Consider the following 19,116-nt stretch of genomic DNA (forward strand, 5'->3'; position numbering starts at 1 on the left):
ATCTGTGGGCATCTATGCCTCGACGGGTCAGGACTGTTTTAATGGCAAAAGGGGGACCTACACAATATTAGGCAGGTGGTCATAATGTTATAGCTGATCGGTGTACAATACGATTTTCTATGCAATTGCATGTATATCTGTACTTTATTAATTAAATTAAAGGGAGGAAGTGTGAGGTGGAGTTTTATTTTTTGATGTAGAATTCATTATTATTATATGATATAGAAATTATGGGTACATTTTGTAATTTATTAAAATAAAAGGTCACATTGTATGTACAATAATATTTGTATTTGCATTGACAAAACCTCAGTGAATTTCACAAATGTACAAACATATACACATCACGTATAACTTAATTTTTAAATTATTTTGAGTATAATACAAACAAAGTTAACAAGGTGTATTTGTTTCACATATAGGCTACTAATAGTATCATATAGGCCTATTTGATTTAATATTCAGCATCCACTTTACCGCTGGGAAAAAATATTAGATTCTACTTTTAAATGTAAGCACACTTTCCTTCCAATATACTAATGTATTCCCAGTTTCAAGTTCAATACACGATTGCAGCTGGGAAATTAAGTTCTCTCATGAGTTTTCTTAAAAAATACGAATACCCAGCATTGAATAGAAACCTAAGAGAAGGAACTGGAAATGGAGATGGGAACTTTTGTATCCTACACCGAGTCTGCACCTATACATACTTGCATACAAATGACAAAAACTTGATACTAGTGATACAAGCATTTTGCACAAAATATATCAACTATATCGCAAAAACTCTATTGTATATTGCCTATCCCTAATTATAACTACATAACTGAAGTGTGAACATTAAATAAATCGATAAATCAACGTGAAATACTAATACCGGTAGTATGTTTATAAAAAGTTCTTATGCAAAACACAATTCCGGTTATCACACACTGGAATGACAATCATCAAATTTACTTTTCTTCAATGTTATGAAGATTTATTATCTATAGAACTTGTTCTGAAGCCCACGATACACTATGACATTTCCATCAAATCCAACTGAATGCAATCCGAATGCGTTTTATTTAATTGGATTTCATGAAATCCGAATTCGTGAAATCGCACGATTTCATCGGCTGAAATCAGATGAAATCCTGATGCAATCGCACGCTATATTAAGGGCATTTGGGAGCGAGACTATGTGGTGAAGTGTGGAGTTTTGAAAGAGAAAATCAAGAAAGAAGGTTGAGAGTGTTAATACTATCTGTATACACATATTTAGTTATGGCAGCAAAAAGTTGTGGCAAAAAGAAGATGGCTTCACTCACGTCTATGCAAGTGTACACTCAGTATCTGTTGCAGAAATGAATGAAAACAATACTATACAAAATATATTTGTCCAACATACTTTGGTATGAAACTGGTACTGAAACTGAATTCGTAAGGAAATATTACAGACAAAGGAAAGGTTTTCTGTTTCATTTACATGCAATGGTTTTCTTACAAGGGCACTGTGAGTAGTTTACAGTATCATTTGTGAGCACAACACCCGTCTGCTGTAGCAATTATAATTTAGTTTGCTGATTATAATGATTTGGTGTTTTTTTATATACATTCCTAATTTGTTTTTACCATTCCCGTTCAGCGTTGTTATACTGTAATATCAATGCCTAGTATTTATTGAAGTGTTACTGTGTGGCACAACCACTTCACGACTGTTACACTTATTTTAATAAGTGAACGATGAATCTACAGATGAATCACCTAATGCCCATTGATAAACAGATCAAATATGTTAATCGACTGACAGCCATCATATATATATATATATAAATAATGAATTTGTGTGTGTTATTGTAATTACATGTAGGTTTGCATTATTATTATTATTATTATTATTATTATTATTATTATTAGCAACTGTACGTTATCCAAAACGGAGATATCGAATATTTTGCTTTTGTTATTAAAAAAAAAAAGACTTGGAACAAAGACTAATAAAGGCTAACTTACCAGTATACAACATATTTATAAATGTATAACTTTTCATGTAATTACTGGATAAATATTTAACACAGTAACATCAAAACACTAGATCTGTGAAAAAGAGCAACCCCATATTTAAGATTCACAACTATGATTTGAGGAAAACGAACTGGGAGGTAAGACGTACCAGACTGAAAGGAAAATATGTATTTAATTAAAGGCTTTTGTCAATTTACCACAGTTTTATGTGTACGATCCATAAACTGTGGGGAAACTGTTGCTTCTCTTGCTCTGCTCTCCTGTCCAACTTCCTACCTGCTGTTCAAGATTCCCAGTGATGTCGTAGATATTGTCATGTGACTCCTTCTTGATCTCTGATTGGATGAGATTTCATGAAAATAGGACTCTGCTCTATTGCTTGAAATCGGATGAAATCGATATACATCGGATTTCTTGCGATTGTACGATGAAATTTCGATGACATTTTCGAAACATTCGGAATGCATTCAATCAGATTTCATGGAAATTTCATAGTGTATCATGGCCTTAAGACACTTTGAAAGCTTAGGTATCTGCCTTCCCTTCCTGCTGTCCGTGGTCACTCTGACAGTATGTGTAGTTCACTGCTGTGCCTACTTATTCAACATCAGTGCATGTCTGCAGTTAGGACATCTGTTTGAGTATACAGATATTTATTATCAATTCATTGACTTTAACAAGCTCATTCACACTGTCAACAATAAACATAATATACATAGCACATAGATGATTCGCTACATAATTATGCACAACATACACTTATATATTTATTACACATATTTTTTATCTTGTACTACTACTGATGTCTGTGAGTATATTCATTCTTATTCCTACTAATGAAACTGTAGGTGATGTGGACAATGAAACAAATAGAGGTAGAATGCAGTGGGCAAAGAAATAAAGAGGTGGGATGCAGATCAAGTTTTTTTTGCTCTTCCGTCAACTTTAAAAGGTAGGCCTACAAAATATCAGCTGTGGAATGATCCATAGGTGTTTTATTTTACTGTCACACTTACCTGCCCACTTTATTGATATGTTTCGCAACTCTCCCTCCCCCTTTCGTGGACAGGATTTGTTTTGGTAGCGTGAATTAGAAGTTGCGAAATTGGAACCTGTGATAAACTTGCTGGCTTTCCCAGAAGTGATTAGGATTTGTATTTTAATACAGACACAAAGATCAATGACAATTTTTTTCTTTCTTTAAAGAAATTAAAATATCTATTTATTTATTAAAATTATATTATACAGATATACATCACCAAGTTTCAAAAGACCACATTCATCATCTGAGGCAGTAAAACATTTCAAATAACACGCACATGTCGAATCAACAAATCTCTGCTATAAAATATGATGTTATCAATACCCTGATCAATAGTGCAAGTTGGCCATCATGTAATTATTACAGCCACTTGTATCAATAAATCTGTCATGGTACATCTCTGCAAATGATTCAAATGCTAAAAACTGATTTGTATTTGTATTTTTTCCTTAATCTACAATTTATTATTGAGCTACAGGCATTTCAAATGCATGTTTGCTTCTTTGGTTTCTTGTATTATCCTATGAGTTGGGTACTACACAGCTTAATGTTACTCTCTCACAAAACAAATAGATACATTATAATTACTATAATAATATCTTGTATTTCAATACTTTTTTTTCTCTTTACAGGAGTAATAACACTCCAGTTTCTTTCTGCAAAAAAGGAAAAAGGTATTTTCATTACCCTCCATCTGCTGTATACATATATTACTGCCCTTTTAGTGTTTAACCAAAGCCAATTCCTTCTATAAGCAAATAAAACATCTAACCGATCTGTCAGATTTGATTCTCCTTTGAAAAACTGCCAAGATAAATTTCATAGAGCGCACAAAATAGTTTTCATGTAACCTTTGCTGGAACTGAAGTCTTGGCTTGTCTTTAACAGTTGTATACACTTTTATGTGCACTAAAGCATAACAAAGATGCCAACAGGTAATTGAATATGTAATTATATGAACATTTTGTTTGTGTGTGCTTTTGTGACAACAATCTGTCAGTAATTTAACACAACCTGTACAGACACTGGTTAAAATTATAGACAAACTGTGCTACAGACCCACTATGCTAACAGGTGTGAGAGTATACTGAGATTGCAGGGAAGTGACTTTCAATGTAACAGGTGAACCCTGAATAGTGTGGAGTAGTAGTAGCTATTTATTTAATTTAGTAAAACTTAATTTAAGACTGAAAAGGCTGTGTCTGCACAGCATGTACGTACACACAATGTGCTATTTTTGTATCAGTACTGGGTGACTGTGTGTTTCACTGACATGGCCTACTGGAGAAAGAACTCTGCCAATAACAGTTAAAATATAGAGTGCAAAAAGTAACCGATTTTATTACAGTTCATTATTCATGTAATTTCTGGCAGCGTTTGTGATTACGGATCGAGTGATTGACTAACTAGACATTCTTCCAAATGAATAATGAAAGGAACTCCCTGTAGCCCAGCAGATTGCCCGCATTCGCAATAACTCTCTCCACCAGTGCTAAATCATAGCACGCGTCAAAGATGGAAGAGTTAATAATAACCTCGTGTTTAATATAAATCTGTCAAAAAATTAAACCAGCTCAGAAATGGTTATAGTCAAGAGATGCAATCAATAGCCTTTTAATGTGATTATTGATATACTTGAGAGGATTTAAATACTTGGGGGCAAGAGTGGGGGGTTGGGAGTGTATAGGAGAATTCCAAAACTACCATTACATCCTCACCTGCAGCAAAGCACTCTGTCTCTCATTCCAAATTAATTTCTGAGCTAGCGAAAGATCAAAAAAGCTAACCGGAGGAGTAGACAGACTATACAGAAATATGGTTAATTTTATTCACTTCAACCCCCTGCTGTTTTCGAGTCTTTGACATTCCTGGACCTAAGTTCACAGTGAGAAATACAACATGTGTGTGTTTCAAAGTAAAGGCACTCTTAAAGTTACTTGCGGCTGAATGCTGTAGCTGATAGCGTATTGTTGGCCACTACTGGGTTGCCTTGCTGTAGTCTGCAGACTGATGGAGCTGCACACAGATTTGTTCCAATCTCTGGCCACTCACTCCATCTTGAACACCGGCAGTACATCTTATAGGTGTGCATGCCTTGTACACCTACTAGTTGATTAGGTAACATTTTACAATATGTCGCCCTAGTTACAGTGTATTTACATAGTATGTACTCAATAACTACATCTGTAGTTACTTATAAAAACAATGTAATTATGCATTATCCACTGTACTTAATGTGTACAAATGATTAATGGTATATATACGGTACACAATTGTATCTACATTTGTAACTATGTTTATAATTTTTGTTTTCTTAAATGCACTTGATGAAATATAAAACTAGACACGTGTGTGTGTAATTTATTTGTGTATGCACAGGATACTGCCAGGTTACAGGTGACATCAAGTTTTGTACAGACTGAAATTAAAGCATTTATTTCTGTAGGTACTCAAACAGAACAAAGCACATGATGAAAAGTGATCTATGTATGGAATGTATTTGTTTATTTGTTAACATAATTTGTTTTTTTATGTTAGTCAATTTCCGCATTTAATAATATCTGAAAAAAAATGTGCATCTGAAATGCACGGACATTTAAAATCTGAATCTGAAAAGAAGCAAAGCAAACTGGAGCCACCCCTTCCAAGAGACTCAATGTTCCAGGAATGATATTTGACATATTTGTGCTGTCCTATGTTCAGTGTTTCAATGTCTGATTCATATAACTTTTTTGGGAAACGGTATGAATAAGTAAAACCTGAACCTCGACAATCATGTCAGATATGGATTATGCAAAAATATTACTATACAATAATTATTATAAATTAAGAGCAGTTAACAGCCTTCTACTGAATAGGGCAATGTAAAATAATTTAACATTCAGAAATAAAAATATCAGGAAGATTGTTCAGAAGGGATTTATTTGATTTTGTTAGACATTTTTAAATATTATGTTTTGATCACACACAAGTGACAGAGGCAGAATGCAGAATTTAATTTGGGATTGAACTTAATATTTAGTCAAGAAAACTATTTTGAATAGGTGGAAATGTTGATTATACCATACATATGTTTTTCTTATTGTAGTAATTTTGTAAAAGCCAACAAATACATATGACTATTATTTGTAGTATATACTACTACTACTGTTACTACTACTATTACTACTAATAATACACTGCAACCAAAATGTAACAAATAAATCCTGTTTAAAATGAGCTGTAAATAAAAACAAGCCTCTACAATCCAGATTTTTCTTATGGCCACATGAAGATTTTACGCCTGACAGAGAACTCAATTCAAACACTTAATCCCCTTGGGGGTCAAAGGTCACTGTTTTCGGCTTTACTGTTGGCCTCTTTCTGCAGTCGGACGCTTCTGTGACAAAACAGGGTCGGGTGACCTGGATATGTCCTTCCATGCTGTTCCAGAGGAGTAGATTGCTTGTTTGTAAACAGGGTGGCTGGCCAACCTCTCCGAAGGGTTTAGCTTCACAATGAGTGGGGAGAGGGGGCGGGGAGCTGAAGGGTGAGAAGTTAAAGGTGAAAGGTGCCGAGTCATCCAGACCTTGCTCTGACACGGAGGCCGCGGCTGCTGCCCCTCATGTCTGACTCTACCGCTGACTATGTGGTTGGGCAGCCTGCCAGGGACACTGCTACATTCAAGGCAAGCTCCATCAGAAGAAGCCATGTTGGAAGAACTGTCACAATCCCAAGGCTTTCTGCTGATCCACTACAAAAACAAGATCACACTCTCGTTGGCAGGTTGTTTGTCAACAGTATTTGCTCAAGGTTTATACATGTATTACGTTCTTTTATGGCTATGTGTGTATTGCGATAACTTGTTACTTGAAGACAAGCGCATTTGCATTTACAGAGGGCAGTATATATAAAAATAAAGCACCATGCTATGGTCAATAACCTTACTTCACATTGCTGAGTTACACCAAATTAATGTGCTTGTGTTTTTACCGAAGGCTTAGTGTGTGAGCACCAGCCCCACAATCTTGAAGCAGAAGTGAGAAAGAAATGCAAAAACAGGAGTTCGCCTCACAGTGAAGTATGAGCGCGAGTGACATTGTTGGAAAAGTTGAGGACCCCTGTGCTCACCTGTCCGCTGCCTGCACTGTGGGGTCGGCATTCGGATATGGGCCTCCTTGACGGCTTCAGCAATGTGCTGGAGAAATTTGCATCCCCACTACACAAACAAGAGGAGCCGTCTGGAATGAGAGGTGAATGCAGACAGTTGAAGACTCGCTTATTTCTGAACCGCCCTCCCTCGGGAATAACGACTCTGCCATCCCCCTCTTGTAGTTTGATTGATGAGTAGCTATTTCCTTGTTTTTCCTTTGCAGACAGAGCACTTGCATCTTGAACTGTTGTACCATCTGAATGATTCTTTCTGTTGAGGTCTGTTTTATCCATGCCATCAAATGGAGCGTTCTCGGGCTCACTGTGAGGTTCAGGATGAGACTGGGAATTCATCAAAACCTCTGCGTGATTCACAGGATCCAGGAGTTCAGTGCAGTGCATCTGAAATAGCAGGATCAGGTACAAAGTTGAATGCTACAAGCATTAACATTCTCCTGTCTGCATTTCAGGCTTGATTTCTGTCTCAAAACCAGCCTTTTCACTGCTCCTCAGTGCTCTAAGGCCTTTATAAGCACCAGATGAGTGCCGCCATTAGACAAACAGACACTATTGACATAATTTTTTTCTTACACATGGAATAATTAGATTCTCTTTCACCCAATAGAGATTTAGTTAACAGACTGTTAATACTGAAATAGCATTAAACATTTCAGCTGTTAAAAATAACATTTAACCTTTGAACAAAGACTAAAGCAATATATTATCATGGAATTTAAAGCAATTACAAATATTCAGAACAGTCTATGGCAAAACAGTCACTCCAGGGTAATATAAATTAATCAAAAGAGGTGAAAAGAATACAGACAAAATTGAAAATTAAAAATGCCAAAAAACCCTTCAACAACAGAACAGAACAACAGATGTAAAGATGACCTAAAAATGAGAGTGGAAAACCATGAAAATTTCATTAAACCCAGGACTCTTAATACAAATAATTTCCCACTTCCTAATTAAGCACATACAGTATAATCATAGTGGCTTGAATAATTCTTAAAAAATATGATTCAACACAATACAACATATTTAATTATAAATAATTAAAATCAAGCTTATTTAAAGGTTATACATTTGAATACATTTTTAATATTGGGATATACAGAAATACACCACATATTTAGGTAAAGGAAATCGCCAAATACATATAGAATTGTATAATTATGGCTTTTGCAAACAAATAGTTAATAGTGCATTGTGCCCCTCCCCTCCTCCCCCACTCGTTTAGAATACCAAATTGAACCTTTTGATCAAACTACAAAGAAACACAAGTGAAGAATATGGAAGACAAATACATCTGTGGAGCTCTCTCTATTTAGCCAGAGTCTCAATAGAGCTGTAGGGAGCAGTTGACAGATATTGCTGTGAGGTTGACCACTAGAGGACTACATTCTACCTGAGCAATATACACCTGGCCTCATTACAGTTCTAGTGAGCACTGTGGGACAATGATCCATCAATTTTTCCCCCACTTTGACACCTGGGAACAGAAATGCCAAAGGAGGACTAGTGCTGTCCATTCCTAAACTCATGACCCCCAAACTCCCTTGATAGACTCTTATAGTTTCATCATCATGACACATTAAAGGGGAACAGACTTTTCGGCAATGTAAAATACCAGGCAAGGGGCATTCTTCATAAAACTTGAACTGTTCCTATAAGTTAACACACCTGTTTTCAGAATGTGGAAAAGGAAATGAAGATGTGTCACTTTATACTACTGGAGTGCTGATTTACGTTAACAAAAATAAATGAAACGAGGACATATTTGAGCTGTTCACAGTAACATGCATAAGCATCTCATTGTGTTTCTTGCCCTCATAAGATGCCACAATGTGGCTACTGGGAGGATTCTCAGAAAGAACTGAGCTTAAATTAAAGCTGTATGTTTGTAACCTGCTACAGTGTCTTGCGAAAGTATTCACCCCCCTTTGCATTTTTCCTATTTTCTTGCATTACAACCTGTAATTTAAATGGATTTTTATTTGGATTTCATGTACTGGACATATACAAAATAGTCCAAATTCGTGAAGTGAAATGAAAAAAATGACTCTAAAAAGTGGTGCGTGCATATGTATTCACCCCCTTTGCTATGAAGCCCCTAAATAAGATCTGGTGCAACCAATTACCTTCAGAAGTCACATAATTAGTAAAATAAAGTCCACCTGTGTGCAATCTAAGTGTCACATGATCTGTCACATGATTTCAGTATATATACACCTGTTCTGACCCCAGAGTCTGCAACACCACTGAGCAAGGGGCACCACCAAGCAAGCGACACCATAAAGACCAAGGAGCTCTCCAAAAGGGGACAAAGTTGTGGAGAAGTGCAGATCAGGCTTGGGTTATAAAAAAAAAATATATCAGAAACTTTGAACATCTCACGGAGCACCATTAAATCCATTATTAAAAAATGGAAAGAATATGGCATCACAACAAATCTGCCAAGAGAGTGCCGCCCACCGAATCTCATGGACCAGGCAAAGCGGGCATTAATCAGAGAGGCAACAAAGAGACCAAAGATAACCCTGAAGTAGCTGCAAAGCTCCACAGCAGAGATTCCAAGTGGTGTCCATAGGACCACTTTAAGCCCTATACTCCACAAAGCTGGGCTTTATGGAAGAGTGGCCAGAAAAAAGCCATTGCTTAAAACAAAAATAAGCAAACACGTTTTCTGTTTGCCAAAAGGCATGTGGGAGACTCCCCAAACATATGGAAGAAGGTACTCTGGTCAGATGAGACTAAAATTAAGCTTTTTGGCCATCAAGGAAAACGCTATGTCTGGCGCAAACCCAACACCTCTCCTCACCCTGAGAACACCATCCACAGTGAAGCATGGTGGTGGTGGCAACATCATTCTGTGGGGATGTTTTTAATCGGCAGGGACTGGGAAACTGGTCAGAATTGAAGGAATGATGGATGGCGTTAAATACAGGGAAATTCTTGAGGGGAAACCTGTTTCAGTCTTCCAGAGATTTGAGACTGAGATGGAGGTTCACCTTCCAGCAGGACAATGACCCTAAGCATACTGCTAAAGCAACACTCAAGTGGTTTAAGGGGAAACATTTAAATGTCTTTGAATAGCCTAGTCAAAGCCCAGACCTTAATCCAATTGAGAACCTATGGTATGCCTTAAAGATTGATGTACACCAGTGGAACCCATCCAACTTGAAGGAGCTGGAGCAGTTTTGCCTTGAAGAATGGGCAAAAATTCCAGTGGCTAGAAGACGTGCCAAGCGACCCAAAGAGACTTGCAGCTGTAATTGCTGCAAAAGGTGGCTCTACAAAGTATTGATTTTGGGGATGTGAATAGTTATGCATGCTCAAGTTTTCTGTTTTTTTTGTCTTATTTCTTGTTTGTTTCACAATAAAAAATGTTTTGCATCTTCAAAGTGGTAGGCATGTTGTGTAAATCAAATGATACAAACCCCCCAAAAATCCATTTTAATTCCAGGTTGCAAAGCAACAAAATAGCAAAAATGCCAAGGGGGGTGAATACTTTCGCAAGGCACTGTATATGTTTGTGAAAACCCTCTATTCCTAGAAAATATTTCCATACATTTTCAGGTCATCCAGTTTTCTAACAGGCAGTTTTGTCTTTAAACATGCCTGCTGGCTCTTCATACCCCATGTGTAATTTTTCCTGTGCTAAAATGTTAGGGATCAAATGCAGCTCATGCTGTGCCTGATGGTAAAGGACTTCATGATCTAGTCATAAAAAACAAGCTACTAAAACTAAAATGAGAGTTTAGAATTCATTGGGCAAACTTCGTCCAGCCCATTGGTTGAATTGATCTGCCTGATTCACAAACACAAATAAGTCTGGCTGCTTCCATGTTTCCCCAAGTTGCTTCCACTCCAAAAGGTGAATTCCCAACAACCTCAGCCAGCAAACTCTAGGAAGTCATAGCTGCTTGAATCAGGTCACTACTAAGAGACCTGCATTTTTATGTATTGCCAGTCTGATTTCTACTTCCCAGAAAGACATTCAGAATCTCCAGAACCCACTTACTACTCGTCACTTGCTTCTGTATTCTGTCCATTAATCAGTTCTCAATCCACATATATCCATTCAGTTTAGTTCACTGCAGCTTCTGGTTAAAGTATCCATGTTAGGTATTAGCCTGTTTGGTGTCAACCTCTTAGGCATGGACACCTTTCTGTACTACCCTGTTTTTTGTGAAGGATCAACCATTTTGATTTCAAATAAAACCAGTGGGGCTTCAATTGAAAGCCCTTGTGTGACTTGAGATAGGTCAAAAGAGTAAAGAAATATGTATCAGTACACAATGCACATGTTTTGATGAATTCCTGTGTGCAAGACTGGGGTAGGGGTAGCATGACTGTACCTTTTAAAGCTTTGTGGAAGCAGAATGTGGTACACAGAATTTGTTACATGTGAGGGAGCTTGTGTAAAACCAGTCAGATAGGGCTGGACAGTGGATAAGTAATAAGGGCCTTTAATAGGACTCTCAGGAAACTTGTAAATAGACCAGCTCCTGAGTTTTACTTGAATACCTGTAGTTTCCCATTCCTGAGCCACCCCGTTTTTTCACCTTTTTATGCACTATTCAGTGTCTTGAATGTGCCTGATTATGAAAGTCACTGCAAAATGTAAAGGCCTGTTTGTTGGATCACACTTTAAAATAAGGTGGTGTGATTCCTCATGAATTGATATATTAAAAACACAGGATTAACATATGAATATGTCATACACTCCATCTGATTAAGCACATGTATAACAGGGTTAGGGTTCATGTGCTCAATATCAGAACTCAGATGCATGAGGTATTGATGTTTTAATCCTGTGGTATTCATATATTAATTCATGGGGAATCACAGCACCTTATTTTAAAGTGTGACCATTGGTTTTCCTCTTTTTCAGTCCCCCATATCTCTAATAATCTACCATACAAATGCCCCCAATGCTTTCAGATTTATATTTAACCTCCAGTGTAGAACATTACCTTTAAATTATAATAATAATAATTATTGCTAGTTTTGCTATTCATTCCTTTTGCATGCCCTATTAATTATTTTCCTTCTAATACATCCTAGTATAATACATTGATGTGTTAACCCACAGGACAGCTTTTTAACAGTTATATTCACTGGTGAAACTAACCTTCTTGGCACAACTTGCAAGGTGAGTGGGAGGCACAGAGGCTTTCGAGGTGTCTTGTGGCAGACGGGCACAGTGGTGCTCATGTGCCAGAATGCCGGAAGTGGCATTTCTTAAAGTCTGACTTTAAGAACATTTTTCCACATAACTTTGTTTATAGGTTGTGGGATGTTTCACTGCTGTCAAAAGTCTAATTAATGACATTGTGCTGGCTTTCTTGTGACGCCTCAGGTTAAACTGTATAGCCAATAAAACCAGATATGAAACGTCTCTTTGTTGTAAGCTGGTCCAGATCCCTAGTCACACAGTTTTGTTCCCAGTCTCTTAGTAGTAAAGGCAGTATAAGCAGCACAACATGATAGGGTTACTTTCTTTTACCCTCATGGTATAATTCTAATTGGCTTTATTAAGGGGCTTAAATCTAATACCATCTCATTGAATGCTGGAGGCTGTGGTTAAACACAATCCAAGCTCTACCCATTTCCATTAGCATGTTGTCCCAATAATGGTGTAACGAAGCAGATAGGTGATAAAGTGAATTTGCTTCATTTCTACAGTTCAGATTCTCATCACACATTCCTGTCGCACTTCAAAAGTAATCAATAAAGGTTGACTGAGCAATACATCAGATGTAATATTTAAAAGTAGGGGTAAAAGAAAAGCCACATGAAACTGCACCACAACATTTGACCCCATTTAAAAACTTGATACCAATTAAGTGGGATTTTCTGTGTAAATAATTCAGGAGGCTTACTTGCTGGAAACAGACTAGTTAATGAACTCCAGCAAATGTTTCAGTTCTGAAAGTGGAGCAGAAATATGGGCCATTTATTTTATTTAACTTTATTTTTTAACATGTGTGCGCGTGTGTGTTATCTTAATCATGTATTTTTCCATTCATCTGAGACCTCTTTAAAAATACAAAACCAAACAAACAAAAACATGAGTAAATAAATAAATAAATAAAGACATACATATAAACTCAAATAAATACACTCATGGAAAAAAAAATAAGTTAATTTAAATCAAGTTAGCAGTGAAAATATTAGAGAAAAACATCACAGGAGTAAATGACTATAAACACCTGATTGACACAAGGTGGGTGATGGGGGATGAGAGTGTGTGGGGTCGCTGAAATCATGAAAAGGAGGGGACTATATTTATCCAGACCGTTTTAAAAGGGATTATGCCGTAGTAAAAGGAGATAGTGCCGGGGTGCGTTTCTTACTTCATTGCTGTTTTCTTTTGGTATAAGTTCTATCAGTTGGGGATAGTTTCTGTCTTCTTTGAAGCTAGCTCCAGTTTCTCTGAAATCAGATTCCTTATTCCCAGGGCTCCTCTCTGCAATGCCAGCACAAACATACATCAGCAGCTGCACAGCACTTTAAAGAGTTACCAAGAAGCGCTGGAGTGCTCGTCTCTCTCTCCCTCTCACATACACACACAAGTTTCTCTCTTTCTCTATTCCTGCTCCTTTGCAACACCCCCACAACCCCATAAGACCTACCACGAACACCTATCGGGCAAAGCTGGGATTTGGGTCATTGAAAACTACAGGCAAGCTAAAAGTGCCACTTTTGAAAAACAAAATGATAGTTTTTTTCTACACATTGATTGATCAGTAAAACCATTATCATTAAATAATTATTATTACCTGGAATTCTGGTACTAGCAAAGACTGTACACTGTCTGCTCAGGTGGGATTGGAGCAGATTTAATTCAGTCACCATTCGGATTTAATACAATTATTTTGTATTGTATTGTGTCTCACAAAGTTAGCGATTTTCAACAGATAACTCAGGGATGGGTTGAAGCTGTCACTGAATAAAGTTGTGTATGCTTTGGCCCAACTTTACTCCTGTTGCAGCTTCCAGCTTGAAGCCCATAAAACAATAATAAGTTAGCACCCCTCTCTTACACAGGGGTTTGTCTTGATGTGTTCGACAGCTGTGAAACACATTACAGCATAATCTAAAGGATTATTATCTAAAGTAGATACTTTTAACAGGGGTTTAATGATTTTTCTGTTTAAACAGTAATTTGGCTGAGATGCTAGTCCGGTATTGCAAGACTCACTTTTAATGATGCTCTGTGTGCAGGCCTAAGATAACTGTCTGGAAAAGGAGCAACAAATAAAGGCAATATATACACTTTTAGAATTAATTTTATTTGCCTTTTACTTAAAGTTTACTCAGAGTGCTGTATTTCTTTTTTTGCAACATAGATTTGCCCTCAGAACACAAACAGAAATCAAAACAAAATCACAGGAAATAATCTCTGACGTACTCGGTGTGTCAGCTGAAAGTATGTGATATGCATTGGAAATGAAAACATTTTACTTCTTCACAGCTGACTGACACAGTTGGAAGGTGGGGGGGGGCAGTGGAAGAGATTAATCATGCTGCTTTGGTAGTTAACGTTCTTGCTCTTCTGAATGAATCACAGGATACAAACGTAAGAGAGTCAACAGGGCTTCTATCGTTATTTAGGCCGCTGCCTTCCATTAGGTAACGAAAGTGTACAGCGCGACATTAGGCACCACACTCTGTCTGACACAGGTAATAAAAATGAACAGCAGCTCTCCCCGCTCGCGGCAGACTCAGGGGCTCTCAGTTGTCACCAATTTGCAGCATGTTTGCTGGCTGGGTGACGGAGCTGCTGTTTGATAAACAGAGAAGCCTGGGTTCGATTTTCCTTCCATTCTTATTTAGAAACACATGCTTCTCCTTCAAGGGGGTGGGTAGGAGGGGGAAGAGCTCCAAGGCACAGTGATCCTGGAACACAAGTGCATATACTCGTATAAGCACACACACATGCACATCCATCCCTCCATACACACACGCACACGCACACGCACACACACACACACACACACACACACACACACACACACACACACACACACACACACACACACACACTCCTGCAAACATAAACCACAGGTGCTGCTGATCCTTTCAGGCAAAACCTGCACCGAGAAACCTTAGCGCCCTGCACCTACGCCAACTTCATAAGAGGAATTAACGATTACACTTGTGATATAATGCTGCTGCTGTTATGCTCCTGAATTTTAGATTATAGCACTGAGTGACGCTAAGCCCTTCACCAAACATCTCTTTAAAGACCTTTACTTTCTTGTGTCATCATGACAGACCTAGAGGTGGGGGCATTCAACTGTCTCCTGAAAAGATTTAAGGACTTCACCATTCAGGAGAGAATTTGTAAATCTTTTTCCTCCTTAGGCTCTTTCAATAGTCACTTATTTATTAATTTACGTCATGTCACAATTTAGCAGTAAGTCAAACAGCAAATGAGTGAAAGATTCCTTCTTGTGTGCTAAAGGCCAAAGAAGACTTTCATTACATTACATTTATAAATGGATTTCCTCCTTGACTTAAGAGTTAAAATGCTCAATTTGACCTTAAACACTGCTTTGTTCAGCTTATCCTTTCACATCAATTAAACGTCTCCCAATCCTAAATCTTTTTTGCTATAAATTTGTCCCGGTGCTAGTTTCAAGGGAAGCTATTTCCTGTCAGAGCAGAGAAGGTAAATATTTAAATTGTATATGATCTGTCTTCATAGTCATGTAGCAATATGAGAGGAATGTGTTTGGGGTTTCAAAAAATTTGAGTGAATTTCAAAATGTAGACAAATTAAATAGAGTGTTAACAGCTCTTTTGCTTTTTTTTGGTATTTATCTAAATATCTGAATGTTTTAGTTGTTTTAAGTAGTCTTGGGAGGAGAATAAATGCATTTATATAACTTATTTCAAGGACAGTCAGAACACAAATACCAGTCTTAAAAGAGACAGGGTTTGTGCCAATTTTATCCACAAAGACAAACTCAAATCCCACAAGACTGATTAAACGCCTCCCCTCTTCCATAAAACAAAACAAAATAGAAACAAAAACGTGACATTCTCTTTGCAGCTTTCGCATGATTGGATGCAATTTGATTTTCTAAAGAATGTTTTACATTAATAATGTTTTTTTTTCTCTCTCTCTCTCTCTCTCTCTCTCTCTCTCTCTCTCTCTCTCTCTCTCTCTCTCTCTGTTTCCAATAAAAGAAAAGTACCTATATAATACTGTAATGAATTCTGTCCCACCCAGAGCCCAGCTAAGTTGTGTTTTGTTATTGCATACAGACAAGACCACCACAAACAAATGAGCGAGAAAGGCCAAATGATCAATTCACCTTTGTAACCTTTCTTATGTTCTTCAGAACAGTCGCACCCAATCTGCTAAGCCTTGCTAAACTTTCATTTCTATCGGCAGGAAATCCACAAAAGACCTCGGGACTTACAACCAGCTGGAAAACCTTTGAAATAATCAGATCATATTTAGCAACAGCCTGATCAGATTGCCTGTGCATTGAAGCGACCTTACAAATTATAGTAAACTAAGACATTCATAAATGTGTACAGAATAATTTGTGTCATCAAAGTCAGTCTGCATGGATGATGTTTGCTGATACTGTAATGCGATCAATAAAATGATCAAAACACTACTGAACACATCCCAAAAAACTTGCTGTACACCAAATTCTGCTATACGATATTGGTTACAGGTACCAATGTGGGGAGGAAACATTTTTTTTGCAATCTAAAATGAGATTAGAGATTTATCTGACACCATAATTATTGTTTTAATGTTTATAATGCTTATGCTTATGCCACCTTGTTTTTAGACTTTAAAAATGCCATTGGTCTGGTCTTACACTGGCAATTTGTAAATATCATGACAGAAGAAAACTAAAATACACACATACATACACACTGCGAAATAACAGTGTTTACATCAATTTAACAAATGCATTCAGTGTGAAATACAAACAGAAAGTAATTAAATGTAAAGTGTTAGGCTAACTAACAAAAAAGATGAATAAAATAAGTTGCCAGTTTAGTGCTGTGAAAACCTTATATAGCACTAAGTGGGAACTATAGTGTAAGACACCTCTCACCTGCAGGAAGCCAAGCAAGGGCCATTATGTGCCACGACCCACAGCTGATTGTGGATACCCTCTCATCTCCAATGTAGATTTGTTCGGGGCTCCAGTATTTGTAGGATGCTGGTTGGTTCCCATCAATGACATGGCAGTTTCTGCCCCACATAAACAACTCTCCGTTATCTGTAGGGAGAATAAAACCACAATCTCAGGCTTCATAATGAGGCCACTGAATGTGAGAGAACCACAACTGGAAAGCATTACAATACAGTCCTGAGAGCAAGGAAGCTTTTCATTTTGAATTAAAGGCAAATTTAATAATAATAATTTTTTTTAAAAATCCACGTTGGTCTTAAATCTCTTTTAGTTGCCAGAACGTACAAATGCAAATACAGATCTCCAGTGTAGGAAACATATCAAACTAAATTGAGCTCTTGCCTTAACTTGTCCCCTTCTGAAACTACATACATGCTGCTTTAATAGATACTTATAGTCATTGTTCATCCCTCTGATACAGCCAGTTTATGTACATTAAATATAAATATATATGTATGTACTTTAAAAAAACATTCCAAGTTGAATTGAGCAATAGGATGGCGTGGTTCACAATAGAAAAGTCTTGGATGCTCTTCAGAGATGTTACATCCCATCCTTGACGCACACTCATAAAGACATGCCACAGATGGAGGTGGGCCATACAGAGCAGTGGCGAAGAGCCCTGACACAGCCATCTGGGTTTGCTTATACTCAGGATATACATTATTTGGGTATGTATGTACTCAACAGCATTAAAGACTTTAATTACATTTTATTTAGGCTGAGATGTAGTTGTAAACACCAATACAACAGTCGTGTCAGAAGGCCATGATGAGTACAATGAGATAATCTTCTCAATCGCACCACATGTAGACTATAATCTTTTTACAAGTTTTAATTCAGAATTTAGAATAGTCAGGAGATTTCTCAGTGAGACGTAATGTTCTAGTTAGCTAGAGGTTATAACTGCAGGACATACTTTCATTTTAGTGTGTTGTGAACAGCAACTTGAGACCATCATCAAATGACAACCTTTATAACACAGCAAAAGAACCAAAAGTAAATGAATTATATTGTATGATTACAGTCAAAAACAAACAAACAACCATTTCCTATGACTAAAAGTGTGATTGGTGTTAATAAGGTTAGTTGTATACATTCAAGCAAATCCAAGACAGAAATATAACTAGCAAGACATTCATGACAGATAATTTAATAAAAACTGACATAGGTATAATTTATATATTTTATTTTATGAATATACACATTTATTATTGTACAGACTATGTAAAGTATTCAGTCATGTTAATTTGCATGATTATATAAATGTATAATAATCCATAAGGAAGCCTATATTGCTCTTAACAAAGTATTTTTCAATGTGAAAGGAGTACATTTGTAATATTATTTTGTACATCTGACAAAATCTCAGATCAGACAAAACACTTGTCTGATTGAAATAAGAGTTTGGCTAATGTAATAAAGCTGGGTTAATAATTCTAAAATGTTGACATTATAGGTATTTATTCATCATTACATATATATTTTTTAAGGTTTTAATGTCATTTTGTCTGAAAAGGGTTTTCAGGTAGTTTGTTAGGTAGTTTTGTAATTAGTTTGTGATATAAGTTTGTGGGTGAGTGTATCACATAATTTGTTGATCTCAAGATTAACTTTGAATTACTTTAAAATGCAGGGGAGTGGTGCTGGTTAAATAACTACAAAACCCACAACATCTGAAATCTATTCCAGTAGAAATATTCCAAGCACATTCTCATAGTAGGAGGTTTCTTTTATCAGAAGGGCCTGTGTTTT

At 36.8% G+C, this 19,116-nt stretch overlaps 1 protein-coding gene across 1 annotated transcript; it reads right to left on the reverse strand.

Annotated features, from left to right (window-relative positions):
* Nucleotides 1-6,041: 6,041 nt before the first annotated feature.
* Nucleotides 6,042-17,996, reverse strand: LOC136755201 (uncharacterized). The gene is made up of 6 exons (XM_066711686.1): nt 17,909-17,996; nt 17,339-17,448; nt 14,938-15,091; nt 13,546-13,658; nt 7,160-7,582; nt 6,042-6,782 (listed from the first exon to the last, which is right to left on the reverse strand). Exons 1-6 carry the CDS (start codon nt 17,994-17,996, stop codon nt 6,396-6,398), a joined length of 1,275 nt encoding a protein of 424 aa, XP_066567783.1. The 3' UTR covers nt 6,042-6,395.
* Between the last annotated feature and the right edge of the window lie 1,120 nt (nt 17,997-19,116).

Source organism: Amia ocellicauda, chromosome 8 (assembly GCF_036373705.1).
Source record: "Amia ocellicauda isolate fAmiCal2 chromosome 8, fAmiCal2.hap1, whole genome shotgun sequence".
Lineage (NCBI taxonomy): Eukaryota > Metazoa > Chordata > Actinopteri > Amiiformes > Amiidae > Amia > Amia ocellicauda.

Coding starts and splice junctions, on each gene's coding strand:
- LOC136755201 (XM_066711686.1), bottom strand. CDS start 17,996: ATGGCTGTGTCAGGGCTCTTCGCCACTGCTCTGTATGGCCCACCTCCA. Junction 17,449..17,908: donor GTGTGCGTCAAGGATGGGAT/GTAACATCTCTG, acceptor TTCTCCCTACAG/ATAACGGAGAGTTGTTTATG. Junction 15,092..17,338: donor TCTACATTGGAGATGAGAGG/GTATCCACAATC, acceptor CTTGTGTTCCAG/GATCACTGTGCCTTGGAGCT.